The 20,384-nt window shown below is 38.2% G+C and overlaps 2 protein-coding genes across 4 annotated transcripts; both read right to left on the reverse strand.

Moving 5' to 3' along the window:
• Positions 1–2,048: 2,048 nt before the first annotated feature.
• Positions 2,049–6,946, reverse strand: LOC148879781 (pentatricopeptide repeat-containing protein At2g27610-like). 2 transcript variants are annotated; one of them, XM_088961436.1, is made up of 3 exons: positions 6,806–6,946; positions 5,324–5,490; positions 2,049–5,143 (listed from the first exon to the last, which is right to left on the reverse strand). In XM_088961436.1, exons 2-3 carry the CDS (start codon positions 5,405–5,407, stop codon positions 2,918–2,920), a joined length of 2,310 nt encoding a protein of 769 aa, XP_088817562.1. In that variant the 5' UTR covers positions 5,408–5,490; positions 6,806–6,946; the 3' UTR covers positions 2,049–2,917. The 2 variants fall into 2 exon arrangements, with proteins under 2 accessions (XP_088817562.1, XP_088817563.1); XM_088961437.1 differs by lacking the exon at positions 6,806–6,946 and adding an exon at positions 5,676–5,780.
• Positions 6,562–19,549, reverse strand: LOC148879782 (alpha/beta-Hydrolases superfamily protein). Of its 2 annotated transcripts, XM_088961439.1 has the most exons (10): positions 18,872–19,549; positions 15,361–15,497; positions 15,091–15,264; positions 14,491–14,727; positions 14,308–14,408; positions 14,122–14,194; positions 12,933–13,007; positions 12,683–12,790; positions 7,192–7,317; positions 6,562–7,050 (listed from the first exon to the last, which is right to left on the reverse strand). In XM_088961439.1, the coding sequence occupies exons 1-10, from the start codon at positions 19,236–19,238 to the stop codon at positions 6,856–6,858; spliced, it is 1,593 nt and encodes a 530-aa protein (XP_088817565.1). In that variant the 5' UTR covers positions 19,239–19,549; the 3' UTR covers positions 6,562–6,855. The 2 variants fall into 2 exon arrangements, with proteins under 2 accessions (XP_088817565.1, XP_088817566.1); XM_088961440.1 differs by lacking the exon at positions 7,192–7,317 and having other exon boundaries at positions 18,872–19,545.
• Between the last annotated feature and the right edge of the window lie 835 nt (positions 19,550–20,384).

A 20,384-nucleotide genomic window follows, 5' to 3' on the forward strand; every position in this document is an offset into this window, starting at 1 on the left:
ATTAACAGGAATTTGAACAGATTGGACAGTCTCTGGTCCAAAATATTCATTGGACTGGATTGGACCAGGTCCATTTGTAATGGAATCACATTAAACTGGACCGGATTGGACCAAATCCAGTCCAATTGACACCTTTAGGCTCACTGTACTGCATCTCCATCTCGTCGGTTCCCTACGTGTTGTTTCAACCATTCCATTATGTGATCAACCCTCTTCACTGCTATTAATTCCACCTACCCTACCCAGTGGGGAGTTTGCAGTCTATTAGCGAGCTTCACAGTTGGATGGTTGAGCCCATCTTCCCAATGTAACTTGCTGCCTTTCGAAGTTCTGGATCGAGTGGGTGTCTCACAGTGGACCTTGCATTGTGATCCTCTCTATGTTTGTGGTCATAGAAACCGACTCCGTCATTGGTTATTTGGTTTTGTACTTTTGTATTGAAGAAGAACATATAGTTGCAACTTGCAACTATTGATGAAAGTGGGTCACCCAGTTGACTCAGTTTAGACAGGTCAAACCGATTTAACTCAATTTGCTCTTCAAATTCGGCCCACTGAAGCCCATTTCATTATAATTTCAGTCGATAATGGCTAATGATGTCTCTCACTCTCAAGACTTGGTTGTGGCCATTTCAGCAAAAGAGAAAAAGAAGAAAGAAGAAGAAAGAAAAGAAAAGCCCATTGAGACACTATTATTTTGGCCCATAGAGGCCTTGCCTACGAGGCATTTTAGCTTGACCCAATGAGGTCCCTAGGCCTATTTTGGCCTATGTTAAGTCTGGCCTCTGGCCCATGTTGGCCTGTTGTTGAATCGGCTCTAGAAGCCAGCCAATAATGGCATTTTTGTTGATCCAATGTGGCCCTTTGTTGGCTCATTGTGTTGTGGCCCACTTCGGTTAACCTATAATGGTTAAATTTTAATTACAATACGAGCCTATGTAGGCTCCTTTGTCTTTAAGTAGCAGCAGGGCTACTTACCACATCATCACCACCATAGGTTTAGAGATTTTCAGTCATCATCAAATTGCTATGTCATCTCAATAGACTACCACATCATCATCCCAACAGGCATGGAACTATCTGCACGGTGGACTAGACTAATATTTGCCACATATCATCATCTTTTGGCCACTTCAGGATTGTAAGTTTCGGGGACGTCATCACATTTTTTTACATGAGGGATATCATCATATTGCAACATATTTGTGAAAGATTATTATGATAAGATAAGCCTAGGAGAATAGTGATTAAATGATAGAGTCACTTGAGTGATTTGATCTTTTTTCTTTAATTTAATATTTGAATGTGTATAATAAGTAATGTAGAAGGTTATATTTACAAATATTAGGATGGTAGCTTGATAAATTTTGAACCATAAATTAATATATTATTGATAATATATAAATTAAATTAATTAATTTAATCAATAAAGGTGATATAAGTTTTAAACATTATTATTATTATTATTATTATTACTATTATTATTATTGAAAATCAGATTTTTAAAGAGCATGTTCCATTTTTTAGGGGGGGGGGTAAACAAAGAAACAGGTTCAACAATTAGATTCTAGAAGCACCAAGGACACAACCAACCCTAGAACTGATCTAGACAGGATAGGTCCTGCTTCCATAAACCTACCTTGGAACTAATCTGAACTAATATGGTATTGGTATCCTGTATCTGTGGTGAACCATAGTTGCAATTTATATTCTTCTTCCGGAAATTTCGCATTTCTCTTGAATTCATCATGCCTTTTGAAAATCTCTACAGAGCCCCCTATCAATGAGTTTTATTGTCCAAAAGGACCAAAACTCACTTTCCGTTAGATCATTGTTAGTGATCATTAATGGAAATTGTTCATATAAGCTTTGAAGTATTTTACATGACCAAATTACCCTGAATGGCCAGTCATCCCTATTAAATATTTTTATGATAAAATTACCCCTAATCTTTAAATGCTTATGTGATGATTAATAATCATCACTGGTGGTTCACTGAAAGGGGGCTGTCATGATAAATTAATAGAAATGTAAAAAAATCAGGATGAATTTTAGATAATATCATTTATTTTTGTAATACCAGTATGTTTGGTGTAAGATAACACTCCCTGCATTTTAAAGCCGTAAGACAGCCATTTATGTGGTTGAACTAGATGAGAGGATGAGAGAAGGTAGTGCGGCTCCTGACTTCTTCAGAACCAATTTTCTTCTCTTACCAAGAAATGGTACCAATTCTCTCGATCTCGGCGCATGGTTAGCCCATCCACCATCAATCCCTTAATCCATGCCCCATGTTGGCCAAATGATCCGCAGATTGGTTTTCCTCTTCTGTATACTTCAATTTCACCGTGTCAAATTATGCTTAACAAGTTCGATTGTCTTCGATTAGGAAGTTGTGTTTTCGCATTTGTGTAGTTGAATAACTTGGAATCCCAAATTCCCAATCAAAGATCAGTTTCCTTCCTAGCATTACAGCTAAATGGCAAGCTTCCACTGGCAGGTTGAGAAAAATCTTTCCTTTTATAAGCCACCAGACTTGAAAAGCTGTAAACAATCGACAACTCGTGTAAGTGGTCCTTGCAGGGCCCGTTTGGGAGGGCTAAGCGTTGGTTGAGCTACGTTGGCTGAGTTGCTTTGGAGAAACCACTAAAACAAGCTTCAGTGGAAATCCACCATGTTTTTGGCTTTCAGACAGTTATTTTGGCTTTTGGGTTCAGCCGGGTTTTCGCCAAACATGGCGAATAGGCTGTCTGTATGGAGCCCACCTCGCAAAGCCAGAAGCAGCTGCGTCAAAGCCCTCTAGCCCTCCCAAGTCCCAAACGGGCTCAAATTTGAGAATTGAGTATCATATTCCACGACATGCCAAATCACCATTAGAAACTAAATAAATAGGTTCAAGGGAAACTGCTTTCTGCCTCTCAGTCCAGGTCTTGCAGTACGTATCTGAAGTTTGGTACATAGCCCATGGTTTTCATCTTGCCCCTCAATTCTTCCAACTTGGCATATATATCCTCTTTCTGAGGGTGTTGCTGATCTCCTGCAAAGAATTTATGGACTCTGCCTTCCACAGAAATCCAGCTAAATCCCGGTTCTTTCCTCACCCCTCTCTCTTTCATTGCATTTCTCAGGCTAACTCCATCTTCTAAACTACCCTTCTCAATGTAAGTGTTCGACAAAAGTACGTAAGTTGCTGAAAATTCCGGCCTAACTGAGATGATTTTCTTGGCTGCTATTTCACCCAATTCAACATTTCCATGAACCCTGCAGGCTCCTAACAATGTCTGCCAAACCATGTCGGTTGGCTTAATTGGCATATTATTGATGAACTCCATTGCCTTGTCAAGGTTGCCTACACGGCCCAAGAGATCGACTACACAGGCATAATGTTCCATCTCTGGCACCAAACCATATCTCTTCTCCATTAATTGAAAATAATGCAGCCCTTTCTCTACCATGCCTCCATGACTACAAGCAAACAGAACACATAAAAGGGTAACGGAATTAACCTTGATGCCCATTTCTTCCATCCTCTGGAAGAGTTGAATTGCTTTGTTTGTGGAACCATGTTGAGCATAGCCCGATATCATTGCAGTGCATGAAACAACATCGGGGTTAATGATTTTCTCAAAAACTTTCTCTGCCTCTATTATACTACCACATTTTGCATACATGTCGATCAGAGCGCTCTCAATGCATTCATGATCATCCAAACCTGACTTACAAAGAAGGCAATGAACTTGTCGACCATATTCAAGCAAACAAAGACTAGCACATCCCACAAGGACACTAGCAAATGTGAACTCATTGGGCTTGAAGCCTTCATCTCTCATCTGCGAGAATATGTCTAATGCTTCCTTCCCTTCTGAACATTGGGCATAAGCAGTCAGCATGGTTGTCCAAGACACCAGATCTCTCTCTTCCATTCCCTCGAACACTTTTCTTGCATCCTCAAGCGAACCACACTTGGAATATGCATCTACAATTGCATTGTTCACACTTAAAACACTTGAACAGTACCCAGACTTCAGTACCATTCCATGAATTTCCCTCCCAAGCTGCAGACACTTCAAGGTGGAGATTGCATTGAAAACACTACCATAAGTAAAAAGGTCCGGTTCCACACCATTCAGGCACATTCTAATAAAGAGTTGCAAAGCCTCTTGGCTACACCCACCTTGTGAATAGCCTGAAATCATGGCATTCCATGGTGTATTCACTCCACAGTTTGAGAAGTTCTTTCCAAAAATAGATGTTGCATCAGATAGGCAACCACATTTTGAGTACATATCAATGAGTGCAGTTCCCACAAGAATATTGGACTCCATACTCAATTCAGTAACGTAGTTGTGTACTTCTCTACCCTTGTCAACATCGCCAAGCTTTGCAATTGCTTTCAAAACACCAGCAAACGTGTATGTAGTCAGTTTAAATCCTTCCCTTCTCATTGTGAGAAACTGACTGAAGGCTTCCATGTGAAGATCATTTGACACTAATCCCGATATCATTGCATTCCATGAGACTTCATTATGGTCGGTCATGGTATTGAATACCCTAACTGAGTCGTCAATTTTTCCCAACTTCGCATACATGTTAAGAAGAGAAGTACTGACAACAACGTATGCAGAAAAGCCTCTCTTAGCAATTTGAGCATGCACCATTTCACCAAATTCAACGCATCCTAGCCCAATACATGCGTGGATGACAGCGGAATAAGCAAATTTGTCCGGTAGGATTCCATTCTGCAGCATCTCACAGAAAAATCCAATTCCATCAAAGAAAAGACCATTCTCTGACGAACCCACAATCATGACTGTCCACGAAAATACGTTTCTTTCAGGCATTTCATCAAATAACCTTCGAGCGGCGTCAAAATTAGAACATTTTGAATACATATGAACCACGTGATTAAATAGTAGCACTGATTTGTCGACATCAAAGCCGGACTTCAACAGCAAGGCATGGATTGCTTTTCCTTCTCGGAGCGACCCCTTTATTGCGCAATCGCGTAAGAGATCAACCAATTCTTGGGTGTGATGTTCTTGGTTGGTTTGAGGGATGGTAGCAGCTTCGGAAAATTTTCCTCTGAGCACTCCGTAAGAATTTTGAGTAATTGGAGATGGTATACTTACAATCGAGTGCGTAACCTGCAAGATAATTCAGTATAAATGACAAACGAAAAATGAAAACCACTTGAATTTATATTTCGGGGAACTCATAGAGTCAACAACAATGGAAAGCAGAGAACTAGCGAGGGGAAAACATTGTTTCTGGAAAAAAAAAATTGGAAGATGTGGGCGTGTAAGAGAGAGAGAGAGAGAGATTACTCTGTTTTCCGATATAGGTGCTGGGGGTCGGCATTGCCGAGAAGGGTGGGAAATACCGAGTTTGAGAGGGAAGCTAGCTGCCATGACCGTAAATGAAATGAATTCGTATCTTTAGGAGTTAAGACCTTATCAGATCCGCTCCGGCGTACGATCACCTGTGAGTCATGCTGCATGCCAGAAAACGAATACCTATGCTTAGCATTGCTCAACAAAGTAAATGATCTCCCTAAAACTTGGGCTGGGCCGGGCTTTTCAAGACTTAAAAAGTTTACATCACAATTCACGACAAGAGCGTCAACAAGGGATTTGTGCAAATATATCCAAGGGGAATTGGAGAGGAGAGAGGATATACCTATATTTTATTATATATTGTCTTTTTAGGCTGTATTTGATTTGAAGGAAAGATAGGGAAAGGAAGCGAAAGTTAACAAACCCTTTACAAATCTTGTATAAATTTTCCTCTTTCCTTACTTTTTTTTTTCTTCAAACCAAACATAGCCTTAGTGATTTCAAGTCTTTCAGCAAATTTCATCCTCACAAAATCCGTCCTCATGGAGGAATATTTCCTCATAAATAAAAATATACTAGATTTTATGACAACAAAATCTAAATTCTCAAGCCAAGAGCTCCTCTTTGAGCTAAAACCATCACCTCAGCTATCATTGATTCCAAGTCCTGATTGACTGGAGACAAAATCATGCACACCGGTCTGAGCTAATTATCAGGAGGGTATGAATACTACAACTGGTGTGTTCACTCGTTATAGGTAACCCAGCTTGGTGTACATGCGCCAGTTGTGCATGATTTTGTCTCCAGCTCATCTGGTTGCCATTCTTCCAGCCCTGTTGCAGTACTCAAACCCTCGTCATACTTTACAGGTTACGGCCGATAAAATAAAACCCAGAGTTAATTGGAGACTCTTGATGTTCTATCCCTGAGCGGAGAATAGTCACAAGTGGTTCCATTTTAGAAACCAAGAGAAACGAAAAAGATGACTCCAACCTTAGCAATTCTTATCAACACCCGAATCAAAACGCCAATATGCTGTATGAGAAGTTCTTTTAAGCTGTCTGAGACGGGAATATAGAATCCACTACATTCTAGATGTCAGTGAAAAGGTGGAAATCTTGGCTCCTGGTCAATTGAAATTGGAAATTTGGAGAGAAGGGGATGGTGCAGGGCAGTTCTACCACAATCAAGTTCTTCTCTATTATACAGTTACAAATCACATATTCACATTTCAGAACGCCTCAACCATCGAACTCCATGGTTAAGCTTCTTTACTTCAGACGCTAGACATTGTCTGCGCCCATAACAGAAATTACCAAGAAATATCTTCAACAAACAAGATAAAAATTAAGATGTTAATCAAGACTACAAACATTTTTTTTTCGGTAAATATCAAGACTACCAACTGAAAACAAATTTAGTGCACCTTCAAGGAAAAAAAAAAGTGAAAGAAAGAAAGAAAAAGAAAACCACCTTGCGCAGCCAGAAAAACTAAAAGCAAAAAAACGGTAGGCAACTTTCTGTCAAAACAATGGCTTCTTTCCGTTTAGCATTCCCATCAAATGTTCCAAAACTTGTCCCCCTGCATCTCTCAGACCAGAATGCATGAATTCATTGGTTATCCATAATCTAATCCCTGCAATCTCAGAAGCAGTTGCCATAGCCAGCTTTAAGTTAACAAACATATCTTCGTAATAAACAGCGGCTGCAACAGGCACCTGTGACCAATTTGAGAAACATTAATTTTCCAAGAAAGCTATGCTCCTTGAGAAAAATAACTGGACAAAATCAACAATCAGACATCAAATTTCAGCTAGAAATTCTTTTGGCCAGAGTATACAAAAGATAAATTAACCCACCTTGTTATTATTCAAGGAAGTAATGTCATATAGTAGAGGCCAATCATTCTTCTCAGCCAATAAATGAGCAGCATCTTTGAAAGGTTTCAAGGCATGAATTTCATCAAACATCCATGGGAATATCATCTATAGCATAAAGCAATGATAAACTATCAGCTAAACAGAAAAATCATAGTTGTCAAGGCGGGCGCCTAGGCGACAAGGCGCCTTTTGAGGCTTGCCTCACCTAATCGCCAAGCAGTTTTGTACTATGCATTGTAAAACATTTTTTTATTCTTTATTTTTTGACATTATAATTATAAAATAAGCACTATTAAACTAAAATATTCATTTTTTGTGTTTATATACTAATTCGTTTTTATTATTTTCTTATTTGTTAGGATTTAATCAATACAAACATTGCTAAATGCTGTATTGAACCCTCAAAGACTGTAAAACCTGAACCAATAAGGAAGAACTTAAAATTTTGTCTAATCAACACATTTTCTTCTTCTACTACTACTACTACTTTTTCTTTTATTCTTTTCCTATAACAAAAATAATGGTTCAGCCCCTATATTTTTTGAATTTTCTTTTCCTTCTTTTTTTCTTCTCATGAATATGTTGATTTTCTATACTTTAACATGAACTCTATACTTTTCTTATGAAAATTATGAATAATTATTAAGGAAATATGGCTATGGTACCTAGGGAACTACCCTAGGATCTATGTTTTCTATATAAAAAAATCCATCGCCTAGGTGACTAGGTGACAAGGCGCCCCCCAGACGCCCAGCCTCGCTTTGGTGCCTCTAAAACTACGGCAAAAATCACCATCCTTGGAGATTTCTTTTGAATAAAAAGCCTAATATGACAGCGATACTATGGCAGAATGTGTAATTACATTTGAGTAAAGCAGAGGAGGAAGCAAAGATATGGATAAGAATCCATTTAGCATCTATGTGGATGTCCACACTGATCCCAAAAGTCAGTACCTAGCCCTAGCCCTTATGTTTCAGTATTAGCTATAGAAAAACTTTGCTTTACATAGGGTCCTCCCATGCTATGTCACCCATATACAGTAAGGGCAGCTGGATCTGGATATAAAATTTACACTAAAAACTTTAGTATCTGACACGATACAGCATCCTTGTACAGGTATCTGGGCATCACAAGTCCTATGGTGGATGCTGTTTCCTGATGATAAAAAGTTGGACCTGAGAATTGCTAAATGCAAAGCTATAACTAAATGGCATGGAGAACAATGGAGAGAATGCACAAACTGTGACCAAGCCCTGATATTGAAAATTGGTTCAAGGATTTGTAAATTGTGTGAAGGTTCTTGCCTCTGAGAGAGCAGGGGATGGTTCCCTCACCGATATGCCTAATTGGGGAAATGGTAGGGGACTAGATTGAGAAGAGAGGGAGGTTGATCAAATAGGTGTGAAGAGGTCAGTGAGAGGTTTGGTGAAAATAGGGAGCCCCTCAAATTTTAGATAGGATCTTGTATTCCTTGTGGATGAAACTGTGCGAACCATTAGCAACACACCTACTAGACCTAAAAGAACAGAGGTGGAACAGTTGGCATCTTCAAGGTTCAAACAGACCAGACTTATTCAAGTGTGGACAAAAGGAGGTACTCTTCAGAGTGAGAGGATAATAATGGGGTGGAAGGATCCAAGTGATGATTTTTACGTTGGAATTTTAGAGGTCTAGGCAGTGCAAGGAAACGTAGCCAGACATAATAATGATTCATTAAACAAAAGTGGAGGCTATAGATAGTAAATGGGTGAGAAATAAGTTTTTCACCTTCAAAATGAGCCTCGAGGAGTATGGGGTAGTATTTTCAGGATGTGAGATGATGGATCTTTGAATGAGTGGAGTTCATAGGAGCCCTCTCAGGCTAAATAGGTACTTGGTGACAAGTGAGTGGGAGGAGCATTGGGGAGGTGTCTACCTCAAGATATTGACAAGATGGATTTTGGATCATTGTCCAATTTCATGTAGGTTGGTAGATTGTAAATTTATGCCAAATCTGAAGATGATCAGAAACCAATTAAAAGCTTGGAACAAACCTGTATTTGGAACCGTTGAAAAACTAAAAGAAAAAAAAAAAAAAAACTAGAGCTCCTAATAGATAAAATTAAGTTGGAAGGTGTGGTGGGGGGGGGGGGGGAGAATCCACTTGAACAATGCGAGCAGTAGAAAAGAATGGAAGAAGGAATTGGGTCACAATGCGGAAAGAGATCTACTAAAGAAAAAAGTCCAGATGTCAATTGCTCAAAGAAGATGATAAGAATAAAAGCTTTTCCACACTCTGGAAAATGAGACAAATTTCTTTCATTTTTTCTTATTTTTTGTTGGATCTTTGGCATATGAGACTAAGAAGAAAATTTTGTTCCTAAAGATGGTGTAAGATGGGGAATGGAATGAGGGAGAAGGTTGAGATTGAAGCTTTACCAAGATCTCATTTTTGGCACTATATGGTCTGGTAGTAAGACTCGAATTCATCATTGAGGGTTTAGCACGGAATTTATCAGCTCTAAATTGAGACAAAGGTTGGAAAGGCCTTTTATGGTAGATGGGTAAAGATGGCTATTTTTTGTATGAATAGAGACAAGGTTCCAAGTCTAGAGGGTTCTACCATGGCCTTTTTTTCCAGAAAACTTGACCTTTAAAAAGGACCTCATGAGGGTATTCTTGGAGTTTTTCAAATAGATGGATGATTGGCAAAGGAATGAAAACGTGTCAAAGAATCTAGAGGGTCTCATGAGGGTATCCTTTGACACGTGTGGATCAGATCTCACTCCTTCTAAAAAGAACAACGTTTATCTATCTCTTTCTGAAAAGAACCTAGAGCTATCTCTTCAAATGAGGTTTTTCTCCAGATCAATACTTCACATGAGTTACTTTTTCATCCTTACAGCAGAAATCTTGAGTTGTCTTCTCCAAAGATAAGAGAATAGAGGGCTAATTAGAGGCTTTAAGGTGGGCAAAGAAGGCAAGGTAGTTTCTCATTTACAGTTTTCTAATAATACAATTCTTAGGTGAGTTTAGGAAGTTGAAGGACATGAGGAATCTCAATGTTGGAAACAGTGGAAAGAATGTCAAGTCTAAAGATCAATTTCAGGCTCTATGTTGGGAAAGTTTCCTCAAAAATTAAACACCTGTGACATGCTACAGAAAAAAGGCCAAATAATTGCCTCTCCTCATGTGTGTCTCCTTTGCAAGGCCAGTGGTGAGACCCTTCCTCATTTAGTACTTTCCTGTTCATTTGTAACTTGTAAGTTGTATTTGGGACTACTGCTCTCTTTTTGGTTGCAGATGGGTACCCCCTCAGGATGTGGCTAGCCTATTTAACTCCAATTTCTTAAGGCAATAGAAGAAAAGGGGAAGATATCTATGGAAAATACAAGAGCAGCCTTGGTATGGACCATTTGGGGGGAGAGAAACCAAAAAATCTTCCAAGAAAAGAGTAGGTCAATGGAGGAAGTGATTGAACCCATAAGGATCAGATCTGCACATTGGGCTAAAACTTTGGAGCTGTTTAGAGATGTTTCCACAAATGACTTATTATGGAAATGGTCTGAAGTGGTACAAACAGATACGCACAAAGAAGTAGTGATAATGGAATAGAAACCTCCAAGGCCAAACAAATTGAAATTAAATTTTGATAGGAGCTCCCTTGGTAATCCGGGGAGGGCGGGTATAGGGGGAGTTTTCAGGAACCATCTAGGTGCAGTTGTGGCTTTATTCTCTGGAGTCTGGACCAACTGGATTTGGCGACTTGGTTAAGGCTGAGACAATGGCTCTCTTACAAGGATTAAAACTGCCAACACAGATGGGTGTTAGAGAGCTTGACGTGGAAGGAGATTCTTTATTGGTTATTTCTTGGGGAAAACAAACTAGTTCAACTCCTTGGAAATATCAATTTGCTTTCAGGGAAATTGACCACCTTGCAAAATGTTGTTACACTAGCTTCTGATGGGTAAAAAGAACAGTAAATGGACTGTCAGATGTTCTTGCAAAACAGGGAGTGGACAGGTCCACTCTATTTTGGGCAATGTTGTAATCTGTATTAATAAAAGGGGGGCATGGTAATCAGGGTGGCCATTCTGGTTTCCGATGCATTTGGGCTACTGTGTAGCAAGGATCTGTAAATTTTTCAAGCATTAATAAATTACTCTTTGTGCTGATAAAAAAAAATACTAGTATTCTTTTGCATGTAGCACCTTGATCAAGTAGACTTAGAGATGTGTGTAGGGGTGCTAGGTTGTGACTTCTACATTGGCCATTGTCTTGCTTAGGCTTGCCTCTAAGAAGGACTAGGATCACTTCCTATTCGGATAGGGTCCTAGAAATTTTCTGTAAGAGACTAATCCCCTTCAGAAAAGCAACTACATTTCTTTCGGAAAGCAGTGATCTCTAACCGAGTACATCTTTGTGAACCTACTGCTTTACCACTTGTCCAGTTTTAGAGACCTTTTTAAAATGGTAAATAGAAACAAGAAAATCATGATGGACTTTTTGTGAGAACTAAATGAGAGTAAAAAGGACTTGGAAAAATCAGTGACAAAGATGGATGGGACAAACACTGCCCTCCTAGGAAATTGGCTTCAGCATTTCCCGGTTGAAACCAATTTCTTTTAGCATCCAGTTACAGAAGTATGGCTTACATATCAATGAATGGGACTTGAGTCCTGCTAATAAAGTCATTCATTGTTGCTCATGGAAAGCAATTGAGGCTATTAACCCCATTTTTCTGAGATATCAGCTATGATGTAGTTTCTAGTAATGGTGTTAGATTTTCTTTTTTTTTTTGAAGCCAATAAATGAGAGTAAAAAGGACTAGGAAGAATCAGTGACAAAGATGGATGGGACAAACACTGCCCTCTTAGGAAATTGGCTTCAGTATTTTCCGGTAAAATTTCTTTTAGCATTCAATTATAGAAGTATGGCTTACATATCAACGAATGGGACTTGAGTCCTGCTAATAAAGTCATTAATTGTTGCTCATGGAAAGCAATTGAGGCTATTAACCTCATTTTTCTGAGATATCAGCCATGATGTAGTTTTTAGTAATGGTGTTAGATTTTTTTTTTTTTAAGCCAAAAATAAGAGTTAGATTTTGGAAAATACTTGGACGGGTGCCCCTTTATGCTACTTTTCTTGAACTTTATTCCATTACCTTGCATAAGAATAGGCCTTTATCAACCATTGCCTCCTTGTCCACATTGGGGGTTTCTTTGGATCTAAGCCTAAGGAGAGGTTTAAGGGATAACGGAAATGTCAATGTCATCTTTCTCCTCATAGATCTTTTACCAAAGAATTTGGACCCCTAACACCTGTGGTTTGTTTTCTTTTTTTTTTTTTTTCTTTGTTGATGAATAACAAAAAACTCTTTTAAATTACAAGAAAACATCCACCCCAGTGGTTTGTTTCCTGATCTTTCTATAAAGCTCTTGATGTGTCTTAAACCAGTTGATGACTTAAAAAATCATATTACACCTACCTCTCCTGTGAAAAGTACAGAGCCACCTTCTTTTGTTGTCTTGATTGCATCAAATCTGTTCTCATGTTCACTCCTTATTCTATGAGAAGACCACTGTGATGAAGCTCCCTTCATTTCAATTTAATGAATTAATAAGATACTTTAAACATCATGAAATAACTCATTAATAAGCTTTATTCCCATGCAATTATACAGAAGAACTGTTTTTGAACGGTATGGTAGTAAATATAGCTCAAAGAAAGAAAATTACTTGGCCATTGCAATAAATGGACTCATGAAGAAGAGCATAGAGTGGATTTGTATCAAACGCCAGCCAATTCTCAAACTGTAGAAACAAAATGACATGCAGTTAGCAATGGGTGCATCCAGCTGCCTAATGCACCTAGAACATAAAAATGCAATCCAAAATATCTCAACTTCAAGTAACATCTCATAGTATGGAGCTGTCAACAATAATTCTGATATTCAGAATTCCTCTAGTTACTAATAAACTTAATGAAACTTGATAGGAACTTAAATTTTTACCTAGTAGGAACATCAATACTCATGATAAACAAGATATCCTTTGTCTATCCAAAAAAAAAAAGAAAAAGAATAAAAAAAAGATAAACAAGATGTAAATACAGATGTATGTAACAGGTCAGTGGTGAAACCCAAAATTTAATAATCTAAATACAGATATATCTTTTATTGGATATTTTTCTTGGTTGATAAGGGCACATAGTGATGCTCTGTGAATCAAATAATAAAAATATGCCTTGGCATCTAGAAATCATTGAACAACACTTCTCATTCTATGATTGTAGGTACCCTGTTCTCTACCCAACCACATTAACACAATGTGAGTGTACCTTGGGTCCTGCATGTGAGACATATGACATGATGATAGCCCTCTCCTTGGGGGATGGCAATGCATACATGGTTTGTGGAGGGGAAGCACATTCTCCTGGCAAACCCTATGACCTTTTAACCCTGTTGACACTCCCAATAGCCTTTTCCAGGTGCACAGAGAGCAAAGGAACCAAGAAAAATGAGGTTCCTGAACATAGGATACAATTGAATTCCACATTGAAAGTGCCATGTCAGCATGGACCTTTATATAAAAAGACTCTTTAAATATAAGCTCTATCCAGTTTGGGACATTCTTGGACCTGTTCTGTAAAAAATCTAAAAACACCATGACCTACACAAGGTGATTGTTGTTGTAGATTCTAAATTGATATTCTTACTTTCCCAAGGAAATAAAGAAGAATGAAAATGTCCTTGTGAAATTGCTAAGAAAGATAATTATCCTGAAACAGACCCTCAGGGTTATTTTAAATGCATTATCATCTTAACCTAAACTATTCGGGGGAAAGGCATATTTTTTTACTGATAAAAAACAAGGGCATATTAGCAGGGAGTGCAATGTAAAATCAAATCAAAAGAAGTTTCCTTACAGCCCTCAAGAAAAAGTAACTGATACGTTTTGGCGCTCCTGGAACTAGAATAGGATCCCAAACCCTCTCTAACCTACAGCAAGCAGTAAAAACTGGATCAATAGAAAGAATGTCAAAATACACGCACATGCGCGCACACACGCACAAAAAAATAAAAGATAGAAAGATAGAAAAATTATGCCTTACATGTAGTGCAAGCGCTCAAAACCACTACTAGATCCTAATGCTGAAAGACCAAGAGTTTGCAATCCCCGTGGGGTTAACTTGCCCCCAGAAGGAAGAAGTACCTGTAAAGCAGGAGATTGTCAAGATACAACTAAAGTTCTTCGCACTAGGAAACTACAGCATGAAGATATAATAGGCCATTACCCCTCCTCCTTCAGATTCTACCAAGAACTTTACAAGTTCACGAACAACTTCAACATCCTGAGGAAATCTCTTGTAGTACTTATCATTCTGATGAAGTATCTGTTCAATGCATGCTCTATATACAGCATCTGAGCTGCAATCTTTTCCAATCGGTGGGATACCACCAGTAATGAGGACTTGTTTCAGTCCTTGTGGTGCAAAACTCAAGTAAGTAACTGCACAAAAACCACCATAGCTCTACAAGAGAAAAAGAAAGAAATGAGTTGCTTCGTGAATTTAAAAAATTGATGTATCAAAGCTGCAACATAATACACAATAAGTGTAGGAAAAGAGTCGAAAGACAGTCTAGTGCCTTTGTTTCTTTAAGAAAAGCTACATGAAGTGGCAACAGCTATAAAAGGAATGTGCACTGTGAGGTAGATAATTCTAGGGTACCATCTCCAATAAATTCTAAAATTATCTGCCAGAGCCCAGAGGCATAGCTGTCAAAAATAAACTTTCTGGGGGAATAGAAACAGAATTCTGCAAAACAAAGATCTAGTGACACATAAAGCATGCAGAATTTGAAATATAATGTTAGTGATTCAACGGTCTTAGTACCTGCCCTAGAATTGTCCAAGGTCCAGCATCAGGTACAAGACGTACACGAATAAACTCAGCATCATTAACTATATTGTCAGCTCGAAAATGTTTCAAATAGTCAACCTGCTTCTCTGCAGATGTAAATTGTGAGAGCGATGATACAGTCAGGGGAGTTGACAAGCCTGTACCTCTCTGCAAGATACAAACTCCTTAGAGGGTCCAAAAGGAAAGTATACGTAACTACATCTTGGTCTAGGACCATATGAAGGGATTATCAAAAAAACCTACCTGATCCAGCAAAATAACACGATATTCTTCACATGCTTTTCTTATCCATCCACTGCCTTCGGTTGGTCGTGGACTCTCAAAACCAGGTCCTCCTTGTAAGTACAACAAATATGGCAGAGGTTGTTCTTCCTTCCCAACTGCAACACCTTTTAGTTAGCAAAGAAAGAAGTCGTAGATATACTGCAAATATTTCAACATTAAAGCTATGTTACACAGATACAGAAAGGACATATCTGAGCAAGATGTTGGTTATGGATGTTTTTTTTTTTTTATCAATAACAGAGTTTCATTAGAAATATTAAAAATTACAAACAAAAAAAAAACTGTTACATCTGAGCCCAAAACAACTGGTTCCTCCCCACCCCTTGCTTTGCTAAAACATCAGCAAAACCATTTGCTGCCCTTTTAACATAGCTGAACTGCACTTTCATATCTTGAATCATCCACTTGAATCTCTTTTTTTCATCCGCTTGTTGGATATGGAATTTAAACTGAAAATTGAAGTATCTTACATGATATGACACCTTTGTATGGGTATCCAGGTATCATAAATCTCCTATTTTTGACAGAAAAGAAAAATATAATATGGACACAGATGATCGAATATTAAAAGTTGCACACTAGGGAAGAATGATGTGGGATGCAAAAGATCAAATATTCAAAGCTGTAAGTGAACTACTTAGGATTCGAGTCACAATACCAAAGAGAAAATATGTCAAGTTGGTCACTCAACTTGCAGCCAAAATTTGAATTAGGTACAGCGAAAAAAAATGGAAGAAAATAAGAGAAAAACATATGTGCACAATAATTTCATGGTGGAAACTAAAAGGAGAAATCTTATTAAATTCTTAAAAACAAGCTAAGAATAGAAGGAAAATTGAATTTACATGAGAGAGAGAGAGAGAGGGTAAGGTAATCTTTGTGTTAATTTGTCAAAAAAGGGGGAGACCCCTATACAATAAGGTGCCATACAGGTAGGAGATAAGTAACTTGGAACGACCAACTAAAAAAAGCAGCAAATGAAGTTTTAGGAGAATCTAAAGGGAAATGCTAAGCTAATAAAAAAGCCTCAGTGGTTTAATTATGAGGTTCAAAATGCAATCAAAGCAAAATAATTGTTATAAAGATTGGTAAATTACTAAAATGTACGCAAGTGAAGCTAACTTTAAGATGCACGGTGGACATTATCATAAGCTAAGTACCAAAAAGGGAGGAAATGAAATTTATAAACATACAAAGATGAGTAAAAGAAAATGAAGACTTAGATCATGTTAGTTGCATTAAGGAAGAAGATCGAATAATTTTCATAAACAATGAGGAAATCAAGAAAAGTAGAGAAGTTAATTTGAAAGTTTTATTAATATAAGAATATATAGTGGATCAGGGCTAGGGAGGGTTAGTGGTTCTGATATAACTGGAAACTATATTTGATTTCACAAAATTAGAGTTTTTAAGGTGAAGGAAGTTTTAAATAAGATGAAAGCCTCATGATTAAACATTTAAACTATTTAATAAGATAATGAAAACAAAGAAAATGCTAGGTGAACGGAGAAAACTTACCATGATGGCTATATTTAAAAACAAAAGATGGCAATATAAAGTCATAATACATATGATCGATGCTATGAAACTTTAGGAGAGAGTGATCAAGCAAGGGTCTTGACACAAAACAATTAAAAAAGGCCATTACTCGACCTGGGGTCTTGACCAAGGTTCAAAATATCAATACGCCAGAAGGGGTATATTGACACTTTGAACCTTCTATTTCTTTTTTTTCAAAATTTAAATTTGGGCCTATTTTTATGTGTTCTAATTATTAAAAAGGTTTCTTCAAAACACCTTTAAATAGGTGTACCAATACCTAAAAGATACGATTTTGAACCTTGGTCTTGGAAGGGATGGACTGGATGCAAACATAACCTTTAGGCTTTAGCCTTTTTTCACAAAGTGACAGCTCTCAGACTTAAACCCATTTTCTCATTCTTGTCAGCCTGATATTTTACCACTACAACAAGCAATGGCTCCTTATGTCACAATACAAATATATCAGAAAATTAGTCTGATTTCATGCCAAGGAGATCAACAATATGAGCTATCTTTTTGTTGAGGTGATTGACAGAAGCTTTGGGACAAGAAGAGAAATCTAAACATGATATCCATTGATCTGGATAGTGATTATGATGCGTGGGTTTTGGAAAAGAAAGGAATGCATATTAGGTAAGAGGACCTAATTAAGGACATGTATAGTGGTGAAATGATCAATGTTACAAATCTATGGAGAGACATCAGACTCTTCAATTGCAATGGGACTTCATTGAGGCTCAATACTTGGTTCTCATTTGTTTACATCAATAACAGATGAACTAACTAAGCATATACAAGAGGAGGTCCCATGGTGTTGTTGTTTGTTGACGACACTATTAATTGATGGAAGTAGAATGGAATTAAATGCAAAGTCAGAACCAGATCTATGAAAAGATGCTCTAAAAACAAAAAAAAAAAAAAAAAATCAAGAAAAGTATAACAAAATCAAATATATGCAATGTAAATTTAATACTTGCAGAAGTGGGAATTACGGTACAATTAGGATTGGGGACCAAGAGATACCTCAATATAACTTCTTTCATTTCCTTGATTTGATAACTCATAACAAGAGAGAAATCAAAGACTTCACCCATAGAATTAAAGCAGGATGGACAAGTTCGTTCCGAAGTCCTGTGTGATAGGGGAATACCACTCCGGCTTAAAGGGAAGATTTTATAAAACAGCTATAAGACTAATAAGGAGGGTGTTGGATAGTCAAGAAACAATATGTCCAAAAATGTGTGATAGCAGAGATACAAATGCTTAGATGAATGAGTTGAAATCCGAAATGAACATATCTATGGGATCAAGTGGTAACCCTGAAGGTAATAAGACGAAGAAGTACACTCAGATGATTTAGTCATGTGCATGGAAGACCATCCACGGCATTAGTAAGAAGCGACCTAGCAGGCCAAAAAGTACGTTGGTTAAAGTAGTGTAAAATGATTCAAAGTTCTCATCAAAGCATCATTTAACAACGGACATGGCGTGGAATGGCAGAACAGGATTCACGTAGATTTACCCCATAAAGTTGGCTTAAGGCTTTATTGAGTTGGAGTTGAGTATGTATATTCGGTTAGGTTCTGCTTTAACGCCTTGTTGCCTTTTTCTCCCCTACCGACAAGAAAAAAGTTACCCTTATCCACACTGACTCCAAGTCCATAACTTTCCTGGGATTTCTTCCATAATAAAGAATTCGACGACAAGTCCCGCACAGAGCTGGTGAGCCTCAAACACCGTGGGAACTACTCCATTGTAAACTCTAATAAAACTGAAATCGGCATCGAATAAGTCAAACGTTCCAAAGACAGCAATTAACAGAGACGGAAGTTATGTTTTCTTTCTTAGACACAAGACAACTTGGTAACTAAAACCTAAGATAGCAAGCGGTGGAATGTTAGCGCAAGAAAACTCGATGGAAGAGTACCTGCAACGACCTCGCGAGCGAAGACGGAGATCCTCTGGTGGGCAGTGGAGTAATCAAGAGGGACGGTGAAGCGGTGGTCGCGGAGTCGAAGGTCCGGGACAGAGTACCAGCTTCCGACAATGTGCTCCGGCGAATCTTCAGCAGCGCTGAGATTGTTCTCATCCATGGCGCGGACTCCTCCTATTCTCCTTCTCCAGGAGCAAAGACAGAACAGACGATTGCTGGCTGCGTATAGTGATAATAACCGTCTATTATCGCCGTTACTCTTTGTGCTATCAACGACGAAATCGGAAGACAAAGGCAGACTCCGGCGAAGAAGAGGGACTCCCACCGACGATAGTATCCGAGTCTGACACGTTTGCATCATGACAGGGATGAATTTTATAGATTGCCAATTGCAGGTCCGAAATGAAGATGAGACCGAAATTTCGGTCTTGTAAATTGATTAAACCGAAAAAAGAAATTCTGCGCAATGACAAATGGCAAATGTCATATCCAGATTATTTTATGGAGATTGGAATAGGAATCACCACGTAAGGCATAAAAAACAATGTGGATCGTGTAAGCTTGTGCTGGAGTGGGGGTGGGCAGGTGGCAAGTTGGCAACGAGGGTGGATTGAATTGGAAATCGAATTGGGAATTGTTCTACTTCTAACAGAGTGCTCCTCACACCCATCTGAAAGTCATATCGCACCGTGTATTATATAAGTACGAAAGATGTTATTAATGTATGGTAAGACGTGCGTATGAGGTTAATGTGAGGCGCTGTGTAGGAGTAGATTCGGTTTCAAAATGGGACGGAATTTGTTCCTCAGGCATGGGCGCTCACAGGTGCATCATCATGTGTGAGATGCTGCTGGGACATGAGATCATTGTTTGGAGCGCTTTCTCATGATTCAAATTGAGAAATCAGCACTTGAAGTAGTGCTGGCCCCACTTTATGTTATTTTATCCAATTAAGCTGAGTTTATTTGTCCTATGACCTCGTTGCAGTGCAGAAAATTATGCCCTTAGCATCTAGTGGTTCCACCAAAAAATCATTTCATCTAATTCAAGATGCGGTCATGACAGCAAATCAAATCAAACTATGCGGGTAAATTCAAACTGGCCATAAAGTAATGTGATTAACAGTTTTAGCCCGATGCTACACTGGAGACAGAGATGAGTTGATTTTTATGGTGGTTTCGGGTATCGATGTGGTTGCTTCGATAATATGTTTGGAATTGTTTTTCCATAAAAAATGATACTCTAAATTATGCATTGGAAATTGAGAAGGTATAGTTTGGGAAAATATTGAATTCGACGTTTTCTCAATTTGGAATTCATTGATGTCAATGGGAACATGATGTGGCAGTGACATGAACTCCTTATAATGAGTACTAGTGCTGAAAACAGATATAAAACACTGGTATCAAATAGAAAGTGTTGTTGTTGTCCCAAGAAATGTCCTATTTAACAACAACGTTTTCAAACAGAAAAAATAAAAATAAAAAAACACCATTTTTCTCAGAAA

Source organism: Nelumbo lutea, chromosome 1 (genome assembly GCF_056320005.1).
Source record: "Nelumbo lutea isolate HS-2025 chromosome 1, American lotus-T2T, whole genome shotgun sequence".
NCBI lineage: Eukaryota > Viridiplantae > Streptophyta > Magnoliopsida > Proteales > Nelumbonaceae > Nelumbo > Nelumbo lutea.